Consider the following 18,691-nt stretch of genomic DNA (forward strand, 5'->3'; position numbering starts at 1 on the left):
ATATTAGTTCCTCATGGAAATAAGAACATTATCTGTGGAATAATTTAGAGAGCAAAGTGAAAGTCATATGTTGTAGGTTGCAATTTACCAAGTGGCAGTGCTGTTTTCAAAAAGAAAAAGAAATGGCTGTCACTTTCTCTCTCTTGCCCTCACTGCCCATTTGCCTACTTTTCATATTTTCAAGCCTGCCCGACCTGCCCGTTGTGGAAAAACTTTCCCACTGTCACAAGCACTCTCTCTCTCTTTCTCTCTCTTCCCACAAGAGACCACTTTGCTTTGGAGTTTGGACTTAGTTCACAACTGGGTTTCAGTCATTCAGCAGTGTACATGTGTTGATCCTTGAGAGCATTCAATACCATGATATTGTTCTTTTTGTTTAGTTCATTATGAGTTCCAAATTGTTCAATTATTGAAAGTGGGGTGGTTTGAAGACTTGAACTGCCCTTTTTTAATCTAGAGTCTTAGACCTTTGTGGCATGGAAACTTGTTTGTGAGAGTTTTTGGAAGATGGGGTTTGGGAATAATGCAGTTCAAGCAGGGAGTTTGGATGTGGACAAGTTAAAGGGAAGGAAGAAGGAGGGTAGTGCAGAGAAGGAGAGAAGAAGGTGGTTTAGATTCAATTTCTTTGGGAGCTGCATACCTTCAAGATCAAAAGTTGATAGCACCATAAGTGGCACTAGTGCCCATAATGGTAATTTTCTTTCCATGTCCAAGTTCTTTTGCTTCATAAAATATATTCTATTTGTCATTTGCATCAATTTTGGGTGGAGAAAAAAGATCGTCTTTACTTTTTCAGTTTTTTGGTTCTATTGATATGATCTATCCATATCCTTTTGTGTTTGAGGATGCAAATTTGTTATAAGAAACCAAATGAATTCTGAGTTTCTTTTTGTAATAAAAGCGATATGAATTAGTATTGTACATTTGTACCGAGGAAGTTGGAGGTATAACTGATTCATTTGCAAACAATAGAAGTTTTTCAAGACCTTTTTTCTGCATTACCATTGGACCACAGCACTTTTTTTTTTTTGTGAACATCGTCTGCACTTGATCATATCCAAAGCCAAGAAATATATTTTGTATGCCCTATCCAATTGATCTGACAATTGTATTAAGTATTGAATGAAATCACTATATGCATCTTGGCAATGAGTTATGATGAAAAATGAAGTACTAACACTGAGAATCATTATTCAATCATATAAAAATTGTAAGAGATGTTCAACCCAAAATTTATTTTCTGGGTCGATTTAGACAAATTTGTGATTCATTGACCATTTGCATGATACTGCTTAATTATATTTACTATTTAGTTATATTCAAGTATAATGATATTGCAATGAAGTTGTGTAGAGTCGAGAATGCCAGAATCAAACCATGTAAGTAACCATTCATTCTTGTTTTTAGGTGAAAATAATATCCTGAAGTCAGTGATAATTGAATCAGAGGGAAACAAATCTTCTTTTGAAAAAATCTCAAAGGAAACAGTTGCTCCTCCAGAATCCTCTATAACAACTAGTGAGGCAGAAAGTATCCCTTCCACACCGAAAGTCAGTGAGGAGTTGAAGGTTGCTTCTTGTTTGAGAAAATTCACATTCAATGGGCTTAAGGTGGCAACTAGGAATTTCAGACCAGAGAGTCTTCTTGGTGAGGGAGGGTTTGGTTGTGTCTTCAAGGGTTGGATCGAGGAGAACGGAACAGCACCTGTGAAACCAGGTACTGGGCTTACGGTTGCGGTCAAGACCCTCAACCACAATGGACATCAGGGTCACAAAGAGTGGCTTGTAAGAAACTTATATAACCTTCTCAACTTTTTCCTTTTCATTTTTTTTATTTTACCATTCTTATTTTGTTAACATTCTCAATTTTCCTTTTCTACTTCCAGGCTGAATTAAATTATCTTGGTGATCTTGTCCATCCTAATCTTGTTAAATTGATTGGTTTCTGCATTGAAGATGACCAAAGGTTATTGGTTTATGAGTTTATGCCCCGAGGAAGTTTGGAGAACCACCTCTTTAGAAGTACACTACTAGACCTTTTTATTTCTTTAGTAAACCTTTTCTGTTTCTATTGCATCTCTTCACTACTATTCATCTAGTCTATCAAATAAGCAACTATAATCCTAGGATGCTAACCGTATGGGTGAAACTCAATTTAGAATTAATAATCTATTGAATTCATAAAAATTATTCTATACAGAACCATAATCTTAATCCAGTAATTAGTTCCAACTATCAGGATTTCATGCATATAGAACAAAAACTAAAGTGAAAAAAGGTTCTCTTCCAATATTGCATTTGTTCTTTCTACTTGGCACTATGCTCTTAAAAAATTATCCTGTATCATTAATTACTATTCTAGTAACCACCATTTTTTATGCTGAAGGGCCCCTACCTCTTCCTTGGTCTATCAGAATGAAAATTGCAGTTGGTGCTGCAAAAGGTCTTGCTTTTCTCCATGAAGAAGCTCGGAGGCCAATAATATATCGTGATTTCAAAACATCTAATATACTATTAGATGCGGTATGTAAGTAAACTAGTCAAGACGGTTTTAATTATTTCTCATTCATCCTCCAACCCAAATGCCAAAAGCTAAAACCACAAATGCTTATAGGAATACAATGCTAAGCTTTCTGATTTTGGACTTGCCAAAGATGGTCCTGAGGGAGAAAAGACACATGTATCAACAAGAGTTATGGGAACATATGGTTATGCTGCTCCAGAGTATGTGATGACTGGTGAGTTTTGAGCCTTCCTTATTTCTCATCGAGCGGTAATATTTCTTGAACTTATTACTTCACTACATAATTAGGACTCAAGACAGCTAATGGTGCTGCAGTTTGCATATTCAACTAATCGATGATAAATGTTTGTCTATTGCTTAGTTAGATTATTTCATGTCGATTACACTATGAACACAGCTGTAATAGTTCAGAAATTAAAAGTGATCCTGTTGAAGAATGAAATATGCATTCTGAAGATATTAGGAAGGACATGAGGTTCACAAATTTCTCAAATTTCCACTGTTGATGCATCTCTGTACTGTATATCTGAGTTTGCTTGAGATATCCTTTCAAATTTGATCAAGTAGATAGCCCAAATAAATGCTGGTATGCACAAAGAATCCAGAGTCTAAAGTTTATGAAAGGACAAACTATTTCTTGTATTCTATCCACGTCTTATGGCATTAAGCCTCCTACTAAGTGTTTGGAATGAAATATCTGTTTTCGTAATCTGTGACATACAAACTAACCGGTCTCCCTTTTGAGTTTTTTCATATTATGTTCCACTTTTGACTCTTCACCCTTCTGCTCATTGCATGTGCACACATTATTCTGCAAGAATAATTTAAATTAGAAGTTTAAACTGTTAAATGATGATCAAAGTGCTACCTGCTGTCTTTAATCATACCGATAGGATTAGACTCTGATAACGTAAAAATTTTCTGAACTTTAAGACCCTATATTATTGCGTGAGAGATGAAGAATAGCTATTGTATCAATATGAAACACAACCACAATGATACAAAATGGAGAATGCGGCACTAATAATCATCCATAAATACTGTAACACGTGAGCTGCAAGTCATGGGCAGTTTGGGCACTGGTTTTTTTCACCCTTTTTTTCCCTTCTTTAACCGACTTTGCTCTCTACCTCATCAACGTGACTTCATAATTCATATGCTGTGTGTGACAACAAATAATGATACTATTAAATCATTAGCATCATTGCCTAACAAACTTTTCTGAAAAAGGGTCAATCAGTAATTATTTCAATTTTCAATAATACTATGGCAGCATTAAGAAAGTTAGATATACATCAATTACTCAAATTCATCAAGAATATCAGAGAAAGGGTGGGGGGCAGGGGTCTTTCAAAAGTATCATACTGTTAAATTATTGATCTTAATCTGCAAATCAAGAAGGAATCATGATGAAATAATAAGCAAGAAAGCTACCTTTGGTTTTGCCTAATGATAACCTGTAATATTACCCTGTGCTAGATATGCTTCATGCATAGTTATACACCAACACTTCATATTAACCTGAAACTACCAATTCTGATTAGGACATTTGACATCAAAAAGTGATGTCTACAGCTTTGGAGTTGTGCTACTGGAGTTGCTCACTGGCCGGCGATCAATTGACAAGAGAAGACCAAATGGAGAACACAATCTGGTAGAATGGGCAAGACCTGTACTTGGAGACCGGAGGATGTTCTACCGGATAATTGATCCCCGCCTTGAAGGTCACTTCTCAGTTAAAGGAGCACAGAAATCTGCACAGCTGGCCGCTCAATGCCTTAGCCGTGATCCAAAATCTAGACCTTTGATGAGCGAAGTTGTTCAAGCCTTAAAGCCTTTACCAAACCTCAAGGATATGGCTATCTCATCTTATCACTTCCAAGCAGCACGAGTAGATCGTACCATGTCCATGCCAAATCATAAAAATGTTATCAAAACACAGTTAGTTTCTGTGCCAAGGAAGGGTCAACCTATAAAAACCTTGACAAGTCCAAATTGTCCACATGGTTCTCCATATCTTCATTACAGAAAGTCTCCAAAACCAGTTAGGTAAAAGAATCACTGTTCAGTGTTCACTTTTTTTAATTTGATTCTCTATTCATTCAGTTCCCTCAAATTTGGCGATTAGCTGAACAGAAACTGTTGTGTCTAGAGTGTTTCTCTGAAACCTTAGGCAATTGTTAAAGTCTTTTATCATTATAAAATCTCATATAAGGTCAGTGCATGACAAATAGGAAGAACAAACTGTCATATACAGCTTTCAAGTGAGGGAATTGTTATTCACTGAACTCCTTTAACTTTTCAACCATATCATGTGTTTACTTCCTGTCAGACTGTATTTTTTGTAAAGAAGTAAAAGAGCGCAGTGTTAACTTGTGTTAGTCATAGATTTTTACATACTTATTTGACATTATATGTTTCAGTAAATACTTACTGGTGTAATCAAATGTTGTTAGAGAAACATGCTAGAGTTTTGAACAACTTAAAAAGTGCTTAGTCTGCAGGGTTCTTTCCTTTTTGGTGATTTAAGGCTTGTGGTTTACTTTTGGTTTGTTAAATATGTTGCCTGTTTAGAAAGAGCTTTGTTTCTTTGTAAAATGGATTCATTGTTTATTGCAATTGTGTAATGATACCTTCAAATTTCTTGCACTCATAACACTGTGCTGTGAAATGTTATTTGAGAGTTTGGATATTCTCATTTGATCTGCTCATGTTACACTTAAATAGAGGCATTGGTACAATTGCTAGCTGCAAATGCAACTGTTTCCATTGCAATCTGCATGCATGGGAAGATTGTGAGAGCTTCTATAGAGTTTGTATAAGTTGTTTTCAGTTTATTTTAGTATACTTCTTATAAAAGCTTACTAGATTAAGCATGTTTTCTTAACATATTTCAGTAAGTAAAGTTCATAATCGAAGTTATAAACAAGATTCTTGCTTTTAGTTTATTGGAAATCATGTTGGGAGCATATTGAAAATCATGAGAAAAGTATAGTATTATACTTTGCAATAAAAACAAAATCACTTTTAATTCTTTAACTAGGGTCTTTAGAGAATTGGTTTACATTTTTCTATAAATAAGAACTTGTGATAGCTAAATTAACTATTCTCTGATGATATGTGTATTAATACGAAGTGACATCTAAAATAAGATAAATGAAATAAGTGTTTAACGAAGTTATTTAGTCAAAATGTATATTAAGTTATTATAATATATAATAGATGATGTCAGTTTTGTCTTTGTAAAAACTAAATTGATACAAACCATTTTGATGGCATAAATTGAAATTAAAAGACCAATTTTTACAAATGGATAATGAACCCAAGGTTACTTTTTTTTTTTTTTTTTGGGTGAGTTAAAGTCTCATATTTTTGGAGAAGTATTTAGTCAATTTTCTTTTTCGAAAATTATCACCTCTTCATTATAATATTTATTTGAAAAGGCACCTTAATCTTTTTAATTTATTTTTTAAAAATATTACACATTGTTAATAAAATCCCTTCTTGTTTAAATTTAAATATATTCTTTCAAATGAGATTTTATATTTTACCTAATTTAATTATGTATATATCTCTTATGGTTTTAACATTTCTCTTAAATATTTTTATTTTAATTTAAGAAGTGCTTGGAAAATTTATATTTGTGGATGAGAGATATCTTGTAATAGTGGTCCATTGATAATTACAATAAAAGTCAACTTTGGAGAATGCTAAGTTGGCAAGACTTGGCTTTAGCTGGCTTTTTGTTTTTCATCTTTTGCAATTAATTTATTATACCTTTGACCATTTGCTGCCATTTTAGTCATCTTCATATTCACATTGCATTGTGTAAATGTCACCATTGAGGTTTGGAAATATCCACATTCCATGTAATTATGCTAACACCATTAAGAACAAGTTGCTTCTGACTTTAGCATTGTTATCTTTCGCAGAAGAAACACATCAAATGCATCACAAACAAGGTGCTGCAATAGCCACACATTTCATTCTTATCTTGCAATCAATTAAAAAATTATTTTTTTAAAATACTAATTAGAATCCCAAAACTCCATATTAATAAAACTAAAATATTTAGTAACAAATTTTATATATCAATTGCTTAATTAATATTTTCAAAAGAATCATTAGTCTAATCAAATTTGTTCAGTACTTGAAAGCTGAAATTGTTCTAATAAGGTGTTACCTGGGCTTAGCAGCTGATATTTTGCCACTCTTTTAAAGACAAATTAATCGCTTTAAAGTCAAATATTTTACAAATTAAAACGTTCTTTTCCATTTCAAACGATTAGCATAGCTGAAATTCAAACCTATTATTATAACATTGTTTTGAGATTTATGTTAGGGGACAAATATTAGACTTTTCTAACCAAAAACATTAAAAACAAAAACATAGACTTTCGTGGAATCATGTCTTTATCAAGTCTGCGTCTAAAAGTTGGGATGAAGTGTGCATTTCCGATATCTATAACATATCACATTATCACACACACAAAAGAAAGCAAATTAAAGCAAAAACTAACACAAAGATGGTATAAAAATAGGATCTATGTAACACATACTACTTATATGATTTTTCATTATATAATTATAGTTCAATATCATTCTTTTTATATTTCTATGTTTGATAAAACTAGACAATAAATTAGTTGAAAGTTTAAATTAAAAAAAAGTTCAGAGCTAAAAGTCAATACATTCACAAATTAAATTAATTTTTTTTATAAAGTTAGTAGTTGAGTTAAAATATAAAATGACGTAAAAAATTTCAATTAGTTAATAAAAATTTCAAATATTAAAATTTTAATTTTATTCATATTTTAAATATATTTATTAAATAAAAATAAATTTATAATATAATTTTAGTAATTTATATGATAAAAATGAGAGTGAGAGAGAATATTAAAGGCTTGTTGATTTAGTTTTGATTTTTTATTTTTAAAAATTATATTTTAAAACTATTTTATAAAATTATTTTAGGAAAAAATAAAAATAAAATTTGTTTGATAATTTAATTTTTAAAACTGCTTTTACTTAAAAAAATATTTTTAAAAATGAAATCAAATAGTAATTCTGTTTTTCAGTTTTAAAAATTGAAAATAAAATATTATTTTTAAAAATGTTTAAAATTTACTTTAACAAACAATTTTTTCTGTTTTTTATTTTTAAAAACTAAAAATTATATTTAAAAAGAAAAAAATAAACAAGTCCTAAGACTTTCTGAATATAAAAAGGATAAAAAATAATAATAAATAATTAAACTAAAATAGATTAAAGTAAAACAATTATCTTTTTGAAAAAGCCTTTTTTTTTTATCAAACACATTTTTAAGTTAAATAAATAAATGCCACTTATAAATTTATGATCTAATAATCCTTTGTTTCTAGCAAGTGAAAACATAAAAAAAAAATTATCCCATTTCAGAATCAATTACGTCACAAACTTGCAAAACTTTTATTGTAGTGCTTAGAAACTAATAATGAGTAATTATTTAACAATAAAATATAAATCAAACCAAATGAATCAATCTCAGTGATTAAATTAATCTCTAAGTGCATTACCTTCCACACAAAAAAAAAAAGAAGAAAGAAAATTGCATTAAATAAATAAAAATAGTAACATATAATAAATGGCACACACAAAAATTAACATGACCTGTAAATAAACAAGTGGGAAGAAGATATTTATGATGAAATAAGGTGGGTCCCTTAATAGGTGAAATAAACTAAGTAGAAATTAATATAATCACCATAAATGAGTTATGCCCACAGATTATCATTTGTATATATAAGCAAAAGTGTGTTTTGCAGTTTGCAATTTTGCATTGCATCTACTTGGGTTGGAGTGGATAAATACAAAGATTCAATATTTGAGTTTCTCTGACTAAAAGGTGCATTTTTTTTCTCTTTCGCTTTGGATGCACGGAAAATGAATCGCTATTTGCCTTTGAATTTTCTTTGGGAGATGCTCTTGTTATGATTTTGAATTGTGCTCAAAAGGGTTGTGTTTCGTTTTGGTGTTTGCTTTCTGGGATCAGCTCAGTTCGTTTTTGTTTGTTTTTTCAAATTCATATTCTTTTTATTTGGTGAACTTTTTGGCTTCGAGGAAGGTATTATTGACAATTCGTGTTTCACTGTTTCTAACTTTTAGGGCTCCATGTTTGTTTTCTTGGATTTTATTTTCTGTATAATTCTTAGGGAAACCGTAGAGGAGCATCACTATAAGAAAAATTAATGTGACTATATAAGGTTTGATGTAGGATAGGTGGATTTCCAATTCAAATGTGTTTTTTATGAGAACTGAGTTTTTTATGGATATGTAATTGATTTTTATTCTACTTTTTTCACCTCCCTATTTGAAACAGGAAAAAGTCAGATTCACCGGATAAACTCAATTTTATAATTTTACTGTAGTATTGTAATTAATCAAATATTTCATTCATAAACACTTATATATTTCAGTTTCATTGCTTTTCCTTCTCTGAAATAAGTATCTTACTCTCATAAGCATTTATATTTTCTTGTTGAATATTTCTTTTCTTTATATTTTGGTTTTTAGCTGAGCTTTTGTTTATTCTTGACCTTTTAGTCACTGTTCCTTTGTAGATGATTACAAATTTAATTATGTTATTATATGTATGGAGGTTTGAACTTTGAACATCTTGCAATTATCCTCCTTATAATGGCTTCGCTGTTTCATTATTCTTGTCTAATGTATAAGCAGTATAGCTATGCATGTCACTGTCCATTGCTACCAGTTTTTAAGACTTTATTATGGATAACAGCAACAAACTCTTGGTAAACTGATGATGTAAATTTTGAAAATTGAAAAAGATTGTTGGAAGTAAAATACAAATTTTCATCAAGTTTAATCTGGTTTGATGAGTAGTGTTATTTGAGTACAGAATTGAAGGATGGGTCAAGCATTTGGTTGCTATCAAGTAGATCAGTCAAATGTGGCTATTAAGGAGCATTTTGGAAAATTTGATGATGTTCTAGAACCTGGATGTCATTGCTTACCTTGGTGTCTTGGGTACCAGATTGCTGGTAGCTTATCACTACGTGTGCAGCAACTTGATGTTCGATGTGAGACAAAAACCAAGGTCTCTTCTGCCTCCTTTACTCCACCTACTTTGTTTCATGGTGCTGTCTTTTATCTATTTTGTCTTCCTCTGACATGAAATCAAATTTTGTTAATATGATTTCTTATTACTTTTTTTAATATCATAAAAAAATTATCTTCGTAGTATTAGTCAATTCATACTTCATTTACAAAATTAGCAATTCTCCAACAAGATTTATTTGTGGTTTCTAATTGACTTTTAACTTCACAGAATTTCTTTTTAATGGTATATTGTTTGTTACTGGTTATCATTGGTCTATGTAATGGATTGATTTTTGTAATTTGAGGTTGAATTTTGAACACATTTTTTTCCCTACCTGGTTACTATTTTCATTTCTCTTTATCAGTTTATCTTTTTTAATATGCTCTCTTTTTTCCTTTCCCCTACCCCATTCTTTGGATTTATGCTTCAGGAAATTTCCTTTTCCACTTCCAATATATCATTTTTACTTAAGTTGAAAAAGATACTGTAAAATACATTTCGTTCTAAATGTAAATGACATTTCCTATGTGATTTATTATGTTCTGTTGTTAGAGTTTGACTGCCATTAACATGTTAGGATAATGTCTTCGTCACTGTGGTTGCGTCTGTGCAATACCGTGCTGTATCTGAGAAAGCATCTGATGCATTCTATAGGCTCACCAACACAAGGGAGCAGATCCAATCATATGTTTTTGATGGTATGTATGACTTTTCTGCTTCACTCTATTTTGAAATGCTACATACCTGCAATGCAGTTATTGCATTCATACAGATTAATTGATAATTGTGTTATAGCATAATTGTAATTGTGGCTTCTTTAAAGCTTATAATATTTTGCTTTTCTTCAGTTATCAGAGCCAGTGTACCAAAGCTGGAGTTGGATTCTGTCTTTGAGCAAAAGAATGATATAGCAAAGGCTGTCGAAGAGGAGCTTGAGAAGGTGTTCATTCTTTTCTACTAATCACTTTGTTTTCTCTTTTATCTCTTTATATTCTTCAGTAGATCATGAAGGTTGTTAACAAGTTAATGTAACATTAATGTTTTAGGCCATGTCAACTTATGGATTTGAGATAGTCCAGACCCTCATTGTTGATATAGAGCCTGATGTTAATGTCAAGAGAGCAATGAATGAGATCAATGCAGGTAATATTTACTTCACTTTGCTATGTATCGCAGATCTATTTTTGCATGTCAGGTTATAGAACCTTAATGTTCTAGTTCCTAATAAAAGAGCATTTTGCTATGTAACATTGATCTATTTTTGCAATTTCCTGTTTCAAATTACTCTTCCTTGCATAAGGTTTGCATGCAGATTTTTTACTCAACTTGTTTTTAGTTTTTGCTTGGTTTTAAATTGAGCAGTTCCATTCTTGTATAGGCATGTTTTTGCAATATGGTTTGGTTAGTAGCTTTAAGCATGTGAGTTTAGTTTCTGGTGAAAAAAATTACAGCTTCTCTGATAAAATAAGTTTGGATTTGGAATTTTTTTATATTTTAACATTAACTGTTTCTTTTGCGGTACAAACTTCTGTATGTTGCACCATGTTCTTACAGGTCTCTTGCATGACATAAATTTTGATTTATCATTATGATTATATCCTAATCTTTTTTGCAATTTTATCAGCTGCTAGGTTGAGGTTGGCTGCAAACGAGAAGGCTGAAGCAGAAAAAATACTGCAGATCAAGAAAGCTGAGGGAGAAGCCGAGTCCAAATATCTGTCAGGACTTGGTATTGCTCGTCAACGTCAGGCCATTGTGGATGGGCTGAGGGACAGTGTGCTTGCATTCTCTGAGAATGTTCCTGGGACAACTGCAAAGGATGTCATGGACATGGTGCTTGTGACTCAATATTTTGACACTATGAAAGAAATTGGTGCATCTTCAAAGTCCTCATCTGTGTTCATACCACATGGCCCTGGTGCAGTTAAGGACATTGCTGTGCAGATCCGGGACGGTTTACTTCAGGCCAATGCTTCACAGATATAAGTTACGGTTTCCTGAATTGTAAATAACAAATAGTATGCATATCAGGCTTTGTCAGGAAATGCTGCTTTTGTTTGAGCACTTGTGTCTAGTTTTATTATTTTATATCCTAAGTGCTAATGTGCAATTTTGCATGTTTGCTTGAGGATAGACTTTTAGTCAAGTTGCTTGTGCCAGTCAAATTCGTATTACTTCCCAAAATATTGTGTTTATTATCAGTCCTATTTTGTGAGAAAATGTGTAAATTTGTAGTTTTCTGTATTTATTATTTCCTGGACGCGGCACATTGATTCACTTCTCTCGGCTTCTTAAAAATGTGCCTCGTGATTTTTAATTTTAAGGAATTTGATGCTTAGGCATTTCCTAATGTAAACTTTTCACAAACATTGCCTGATATATACTACTTTGATAATTTTAATGTTTCTTGTTTGGTTAAATTAAAATTTTGGTTCTCTCATGACTCTCATTTTTAGTTTGGTTCTTGTACAAGGAAACATTTTCATATGAATTTTTGTCATTTATTCCTTATAATTCAGTGAATCACCCAACTTATGCACTATATTAATTTTTTATTTATTTATTTATTTTTAGTTTCCCATTTGATTTAATTTGGATCCAATCCAGAGTCGCGCATTTAAATATAATAAAATGGATAAGCCAATTTTTTATTTACTCTTTGCACACAAGAAAAGAAAAAAAGTTTATAAATTGGTCTTTCTATGTGAAACTATTTTCTATCCATTAAATGACATCTACTATATGGTAAAATTGCTTATAGAAATCTTAAATTACATATAGGGTGATATATTAAAAATACAAAAAAAGAAAATACTATATTTAAATACTTAGAGTTAACTTTAAAAATTAATATTAACATACCCATTAAAATAATATATGCCAACATTTCTTTTAATTTATGTCTCAAGTTCATTTCTAGCTTACAAATCTCAAATATAATAAACTATTGGCTAAAAGTAGTGGCAGTATCATGAATATTTTGATGAACAAGGTCTTGTTGAAGCTTGATTATTTTTGTGAACCACTTTTAGAAGCTAATGGAAAGAATAAAATATAACAATCAACTTACTAAGACTAAGGTACCAACAATACATGAATTTTCATTTAAAAATCATTGTTCGAGACAATGTAAGCTATTCATGATTAATTACTGTAATTCACATATACCCACTATTTAGGCTTTTTTATTTAATTAATATATATTTAAAAACTAATTTAAAAACTAATTTCTAAAATAAAATTTCTTTCAAACTAATTATTTGTCTGAGCTATTTTTTTATCATGTTACTACTAATATCGGTCATGCACTGACAATAGCTTTATTTTTATTATTTTTTAATACTTTATCGGCCACTTTGGTTTGATACTATTCCATTAAGTGACACGTGAAAATTAAAAATTAGAAAAAAAAATAAAAGAAAAAAAAATAATAATATAAAAAAAAAGAGAACGATAATCATTATTTATTATTATTTTACACTTTATCAACTACATTTGATCGATACTCACTCATCTTATGACACGTGTCAAAAAGACAACAGTTTTAAACATCAAAGGACGATAGCGTTGTCAGTGGTCAATATGAATGGTCAACTACACACGAATGAAGTCTATAATGGATCCATCCATCTTGGATAACGATCGTCAAAAGAAAAAGAAAAATTATCAGTCAAATAAAAGTTAATGTTTATTCTATAATCATCTAGAACAAGGACAGATAATAAACCATACAAAAGCTTGTCCTCACAACTCATCATTCAAATCATTTCCTTCATGGTTTTTCTTAACATCATGGGTACAAACCCTTTGCACAATGATTATCTTGGGAGCAAATATACAACCCTTCTAACACACACCCCTTCTTCAAGTCCAAGCATTTGATTTATCCATTGGCTAGAGAAAAGTCCTTGCCGATGTACTTCTTTTTAACCTTCAAAATTTTGTCTACATTTTGATATTTCTTGATTGCTAGAGAAATGCTATGTTTTTGTTTTTACCCCAATGAAATAACTCTCCATATTTAAATAATCCAATCTGCTCTGACACATGTTGACTAATAGACATAAAGCATCACGATCAACGAACAGTGCTATTGTCTTTTAATGTCTGATACTGTTACTTTCTCAACAAGTGTCATAAAGTGGGTGAGTATCGACTAAATATACCCGATATAATATAAAATAATAATAAAATAATAACTATTGTTATCTTTTTTCTGATATTATTATTTATTTATTTTTAATTTTTAATTTTCGCGTGTCACTTAATGGAATGATATCGAATTAAAATGGCTAATAGAGTATTAAAAAATAATAAAAATAAAGCTATCATTAGTACATGATCGATACTAGTTGTGACATAAAAAAAAATAACTCTATAAGAAATTAATTTAAAAGAAATTTTATTTTAAGAATTAATTTTTAAATATGTATTAATTAAATAGAAAACCTACTATTTACCTCTTTTTAAGTAAAGTAATTCTTACTCTAATATTTTTGAATATTTAAAATTGTGTGTACATTTCACATAGTATTTATAATTGTATTATAAATAGACTTTTTTATATTAAAAAAATTAAATACTAAAATATGAAATTTTAAACAATATTAAAAAAATAAAAATTTTCAAAATTTATCAATGATAATTTTTATTATTTTAATTTTTAGCTGTTATATTTGTAAATCTCTACACAAAAATTGTCAATAGAAGCTTTTCAAAATTCATATTTTAATATGTTATTTTTAAATATCGTATACAAATAAAAATCCCTATTAAATACAATATATATAAAGTTCGTCACTTCACAATTCAGAAGAATAACTTTACAGCCAAAAAAAATAAAGAATATAACTTTCGCTTAAATGGTGGCAAACAATGACAGGCGCATTGACAGTGAAAACCAGAGTGATTCTAAGGGATCACACTACCCATCTTTAGGATTCTTCTTTTTCTTTTTGTTGTTTAGCTAATGATATGTCTATTTTATACATTTTTAGAATAAATTTTATCATATAAAAAACTTGAGCTAAAAGAAGATAAAATAAAATTTACAAGAATGATAACAGTTTACAAACAATGAAAAGTTAAAGCAACAAGAAAACATTTATTGTTCTTCAGGTGCAAAGGCTTGATAATAAGCAGGACAGAATAAAGACTTGTTTTTTTTTATAAATTCCAATAAAATTAATATTGAAAGAATTTAAGTTAAAAAAATAATGATTTAAAAGTTGAAAAGAATTATGTTCAAATGGTGAAAACAAACCACATTCGTAATGATAAATATTATATTTAACAAGTCTCAAAAAATCTATTACTCTTAAAACAAAGTACAATCACCCCTTACAATAAATACCTTTTCAATAATAATACAGAACTCCCTTAATTTCTCGTACAATGAATCAAAAAAAGTTTAAATAGTATTAAAAAGAAACATCGAATAAAATTGCTCTAAACATCACAATAAGTGCAAATGCATTTTACCTTTAATTTAACAGAAAAACTAAAACTGTTCACTTCTTCCAAATTCAATTTTAACTGATTTACCCAACAATACTGCTCTTTGTTTTGTCAATAAAAATATCATCTCACAACTTTTAGTGAAAAAAAAACATCTTCCAATATAAATCTATGATTAAAATTACTTTTAAACACACATCTCAATTACATTCATCAATTCCAAAATTAATTTGATCGAAATCAATTAAATTCAATTTTAAACAATTCAGACCCAGAATTAATTATGGGGCAATTGACTTCTTTCCCTGCAAAAGGTGTTTTGATCCTAAAACAAAAAAACCACTAAAGGGGGTTATTGCAGATAACAACCTCAATAATGAGTATCAATCATCAGTTCAACAAAGAGATCTGCAAAATCTTGTAAGGATTTATGAATATTTGGTTTGTAGTAATAACCTATTACTTATTTATACAACGTTGAGTTGCTCAAAATCCAATCAAAGCATCATGAACACTTGCATCCAAGAGAACCAACCTCAAAAAAACAATTCAGTCTGACAGACAACTATGTTCTTTCCTAATGCCTACCTCAAAGCCCTTGCCAGAATGCCTCAAAATTACTCACGGTTTCAGAACCAAACCTAATCCAACCTTTGCACTCTTCTCAATGGCCTTGGTGTCAACCTCCCCAGAAACAGTGAAGAATGATTTGGGACGCCACTCATGCTGAATCAGAGCATTTGCCTTGCCAAAGTTGTTGACACGAGCCTTCACGGTGGTCAATGGATCCAATGCATGCTGCGTGCCAAGTGTGAGGGTGTTCTCATTGGTTGAGAATCTATGAGTCACTTCAGCACCAACAGCTGTGTTGGTCAAGTGATTGACTACATGGTAGTATGAAGCATTCAGGGCATCACCTTTGTCATTTCTGCATACATGAATTCATCGCATCACCAAACATGTAAGCTCATACAATCAATCAGTTCAAACACATACCTAAGAGAGTTTATAAAGTATACTCAAATACATAAATCCTACAACAAAGCCTTATCTCACTAGGTAAGGTTAGCTGTAAACAAAAACTAAAAAGAAAAAGAGGAAAGAAAAAACTGCTATGTTCATGAACCTTCACAAGGTTTGCTAATCAGCTCTGGAGCATTAGGAAACTACAATAGCACTTTTCTCCTAGTCATTTGTAAGCAATTCAAGCTCAAGATTAATTTAAAAATTCCATATCTCCCACATGTAAAGTCTACTTGTAGAAGTTGGAATGAAATAAATTTTGACGCTTCAAATAAGAAACATCCTCTTGGAAAGGGACAACAATTACTCACACAGTCAATGACGCGATCAAATCATCTTTGGTGAAGTTCAATCCAGCATTGAATTTTGTTAACTCCCCAATTTTGGTGTCAAAAGAAACATCAGTACCAAGGGCAAGTACATTAGTTCCTACAACACCAGAGAAGTTAACAATTGGGTTTGCTGTTAATCCAACGCTGGTGCTTATTCCAGCATAGTCATGCAAGTACTGAAATTCCACCTGTTGCAGGAGGTTTGTATCGCAAATTTAGTAAATCATGCTTTCATGTGAAGAATCAAAGCTTCTGGTGCAAAATGATTGATTCAACTCACCTTTCCAGACCTTTGATCAGGAACTCTGAAGCTAAAAATAGTCTTGAGACCCGGAGCAGGCTCATTAACAGTGATGGTTGTGAAGAGCTGGAATGCAGATGCATTAACAACTTTAGTGGAATAATCGTAATAGAATAGGAAACAAGATAAAAGCAAATTGAGATAGCAGCAAGAAGAATATGATTTAGGTTGACATTACTCAACATCAATCGCTGTACATAGGCATCAGCCTGACATGGTACTGGTAACTGGATTTAATAAAAAACAGGCAGGCTACAATGCACAAATCATACAAATAAAATTATTCAAATATCCCCATTGCCACAATGTTTACATGTAAAACTGTTTAAGAATTGAGCATTATATATTTCAGTAAACTATGAATTTTAATCATCAAATATGCACACAAATTAAGGGACCAAAAGAGTTGCCCACCCATCTCAACTCATTGGCTGAAATCAAAGTCAGACCAAATGATACTTGTGCATTGAATGAATAAGAATACTAGGGATATATAAATACATAACATACGTCTATGGACATTAAAAAAAGGAAGGGAACATGTAGAAACAGTGAAACACCCTTCAATTCCAGACAGCATGTAAACAAAGCCCCCAATTTCAATTCTACAACATAATCAACATCAGAATTTCTTATGAAATTATCAACTCTCAATTTCTTTTGACAACTTTTAATGTTGGAGTGACCCCATTTGATATTCTAACCTAAAATACAAATGTACCCACAAATTGAAACCTGCTAAAATCCCACCTCAAAGGGGTAGTAAAGCACATATCAACCACCAAACAGAACAAAGAAGAACAGCAAAACGTTCCAAACAAGAACCTTGAACTTACATTAGAATCCGTGTCCACTTTGACATCGGTGGTGATGTTCTTGTTCTTCAATTGGGTGTTAACATCAGCCACAAAAAGCTCACCTTTCTTGGTCCCTGAGGATGTTATAGCCTGAAGCAGCAACATACACAAAACATAGATGAAGATGATTCCAAAGTTAGTACCATTCTCACAACCATGCATCAACACCAAGCAACTAGCCAAGCCCCACACGTTTGAATAATAAACCCACAACACAGCACTGTTAATGATATCACAATTCACAATAACAATGCTCCCAAAAAACAACAAAAACACAAAATTCCCTTGAATCACAAATCTTCCAGTGCAACCACCACCACCACCACCCACTAACTCCAATAATAAACAAACCCCAAAAGCAAATGCAATAAATCCAACTCAATCAAGCCTGAGAATGAAGCAAAATAGCATAAATATTTTAAAAAATAAAAATAAAACTTACAACTCCAGTGGGTGAGTAGGTGGTGATTGTGAACTTCTGGTCACTTTGGTAGTCCTTGAATAAGAGATCTACAAACAAAAAAGAAAAGAGTTAATTTTTTTATTTAAAAATGCCCAAAAACTGACAAAATCGAAATGGGTGTGTGTGTGTGAGTGTAGAGAGAGAGAGAGAGAACCTCTGGCTTTTTTGCCGATGTCAGAGTAGAGACCAGGACCCTTAGACATGGTTTCTTCACACACAATTGGAAATGAAAGAAGAAGAAGAAGAAGAAGTGTGAGCAAAACGGTGAATTCCTTTGGGAAAAGAAAATATATGTAGTAGTTGAAAGCTGAAACCCTAATTTCAGAAAATGGATTTTTTCTTTTTCTTTTTATTTGGGGGAAGGGGTTCTCAGGGAGAGAAGATTTGGACCGTTGGATTTGGAAATGAAATGGGGTATGGATAGTTTGTGACCGTCAGATTGATATAAATTTTGGATGTTAATTTCAAGGGAAGAATTTATTTTGCTCCAAGTTACAATGCTACGGTTGAATTTAATTTACTTTGAAAATTTCAAACCGAAAAATCGTTCACTAATTTCTTTTGCTCCAAGCTATGGTGGAACCCTCGTGAACGTGTAGAGCCTATTTAATGACGCTTAAAATAATTAAGAGAAAT

The 18,691-nt window shown here is 31.3% G+C and overlaps 3 protein-coding genes across 8 annotated transcripts; 2 read left to right on the forward strand and 1 right to left on the reverse strand.

Annotated features, from left to right (window-relative positions):
• Window positions 1–260: 260 nt before the first annotated feature.
• On the forward strand, window positions 261–5,387 carry LOC113867637 (probable serine/threonine-protein kinase PIX7). Of its 2 annotated transcripts, none has more exons than XM_027503041.1 (6): window positions 261–691; window positions 1,408–1,784; window positions 1,886–2,021; window positions 2,386–2,522; window positions 2,614–2,737; window positions 4,068–5,387. In XM_027503041.1, the coding sequence occupies exons 1-6, from the start codon at window positions 508–510 to the stop codon at window positions 4,574–4,576; spliced, it is 1,467 nt and encodes a 488-aa protein (XP_027358842.1). In that variant the 5' UTR covers window positions 261–507; the 3' UTR covers window positions 4,577–5,387. The 2 variants fall into 2 exon arrangements, with proteins under 2 accessions (XP_027358842.1, XP_027358843.1); XM_027503042.1 differs by having other exon boundaries at window positions 271–691; window positions 1,447–1,784.
• A 2,880-nt stretch (window positions 5,388–8,267) lies between these two features.
• LOC113866929 (hypersensitive-induced response protein-like protein 2) lies at window positions 8,268–11,790 on the forward strand. Of its 5 annotated transcripts, none has more exons than XM_027501727.1 (6): window positions 8,268–8,407; window positions 9,422–9,619; window positions 10,200–10,320; window positions 10,471–10,562; window positions 10,669–10,765; window positions 11,247–11,790. In XM_027501727.1, the coding sequence occupies exons 2-6, from the start codon at window positions 9,431–9,433 to the stop codon at window positions 11,606–11,608; spliced, it is 861 nt and encodes a 286-aa protein (XP_027357528.1). In that variant the 5' UTR covers window positions 8,268–8,407; window positions 9,422–9,430; the 3' UTR covers window positions 11,609–11,790. The 5 variants fall into 5 exon arrangements, with proteins under 5 accessions (XP_027357528.1, XP_027357530.1, XP_027357529.1 ...); XM_027501729.1 differs by having other exon boundaries at window positions 8,290–8,407; window positions 9,417–9,619; XM_027501730.1 differs by having other exon boundaries at window positions 8,399–8,626.
• Window positions 11,791–15,492: 3,702 nt separating this feature from the next.
• LOC113867164 (outer plastidial membrane protein porin-like) lies at window positions 15,493–18,372 on the reverse strand. Its single transcript, XM_027502257.1, has 6 exons — window positions 18,210–18,372; window positions 18,035–18,102; window positions 17,572–17,682; window positions 16,715–16,801; window positions 16,414–16,622; window positions 15,493–16,007 (listed from the first exon to the last, which is right to left on the reverse strand). Exons 1-6 carry the CDS (start codon window positions 18,256–18,258, stop codon window positions 15,701–15,703), a joined length of 831 nt encoding a protein of 276 aa, XP_027358058.1. The 5' UTR covers window positions 18,259–18,372; the 3' UTR covers window positions 15,493–15,700.
• Between the last annotated feature and the right edge of the window lie 319 nt (window positions 18,373–18,691).

The sequence above is a fragment of the Abrus precatorius genome, unplaced genomic scaffold, assembly GCF_003935025.1.
Source record: "Abrus precatorius isolate BTA unplaced genomic scaffold, Abrus_2018 Scaffold5, whole genome shotgun sequence".
NCBI classification, from domain to species: Eukaryota; Viridiplantae; Streptophyta; class Magnoliopsida; order Fabales; family Fabaceae; genus Abrus; species Abrus precatorius.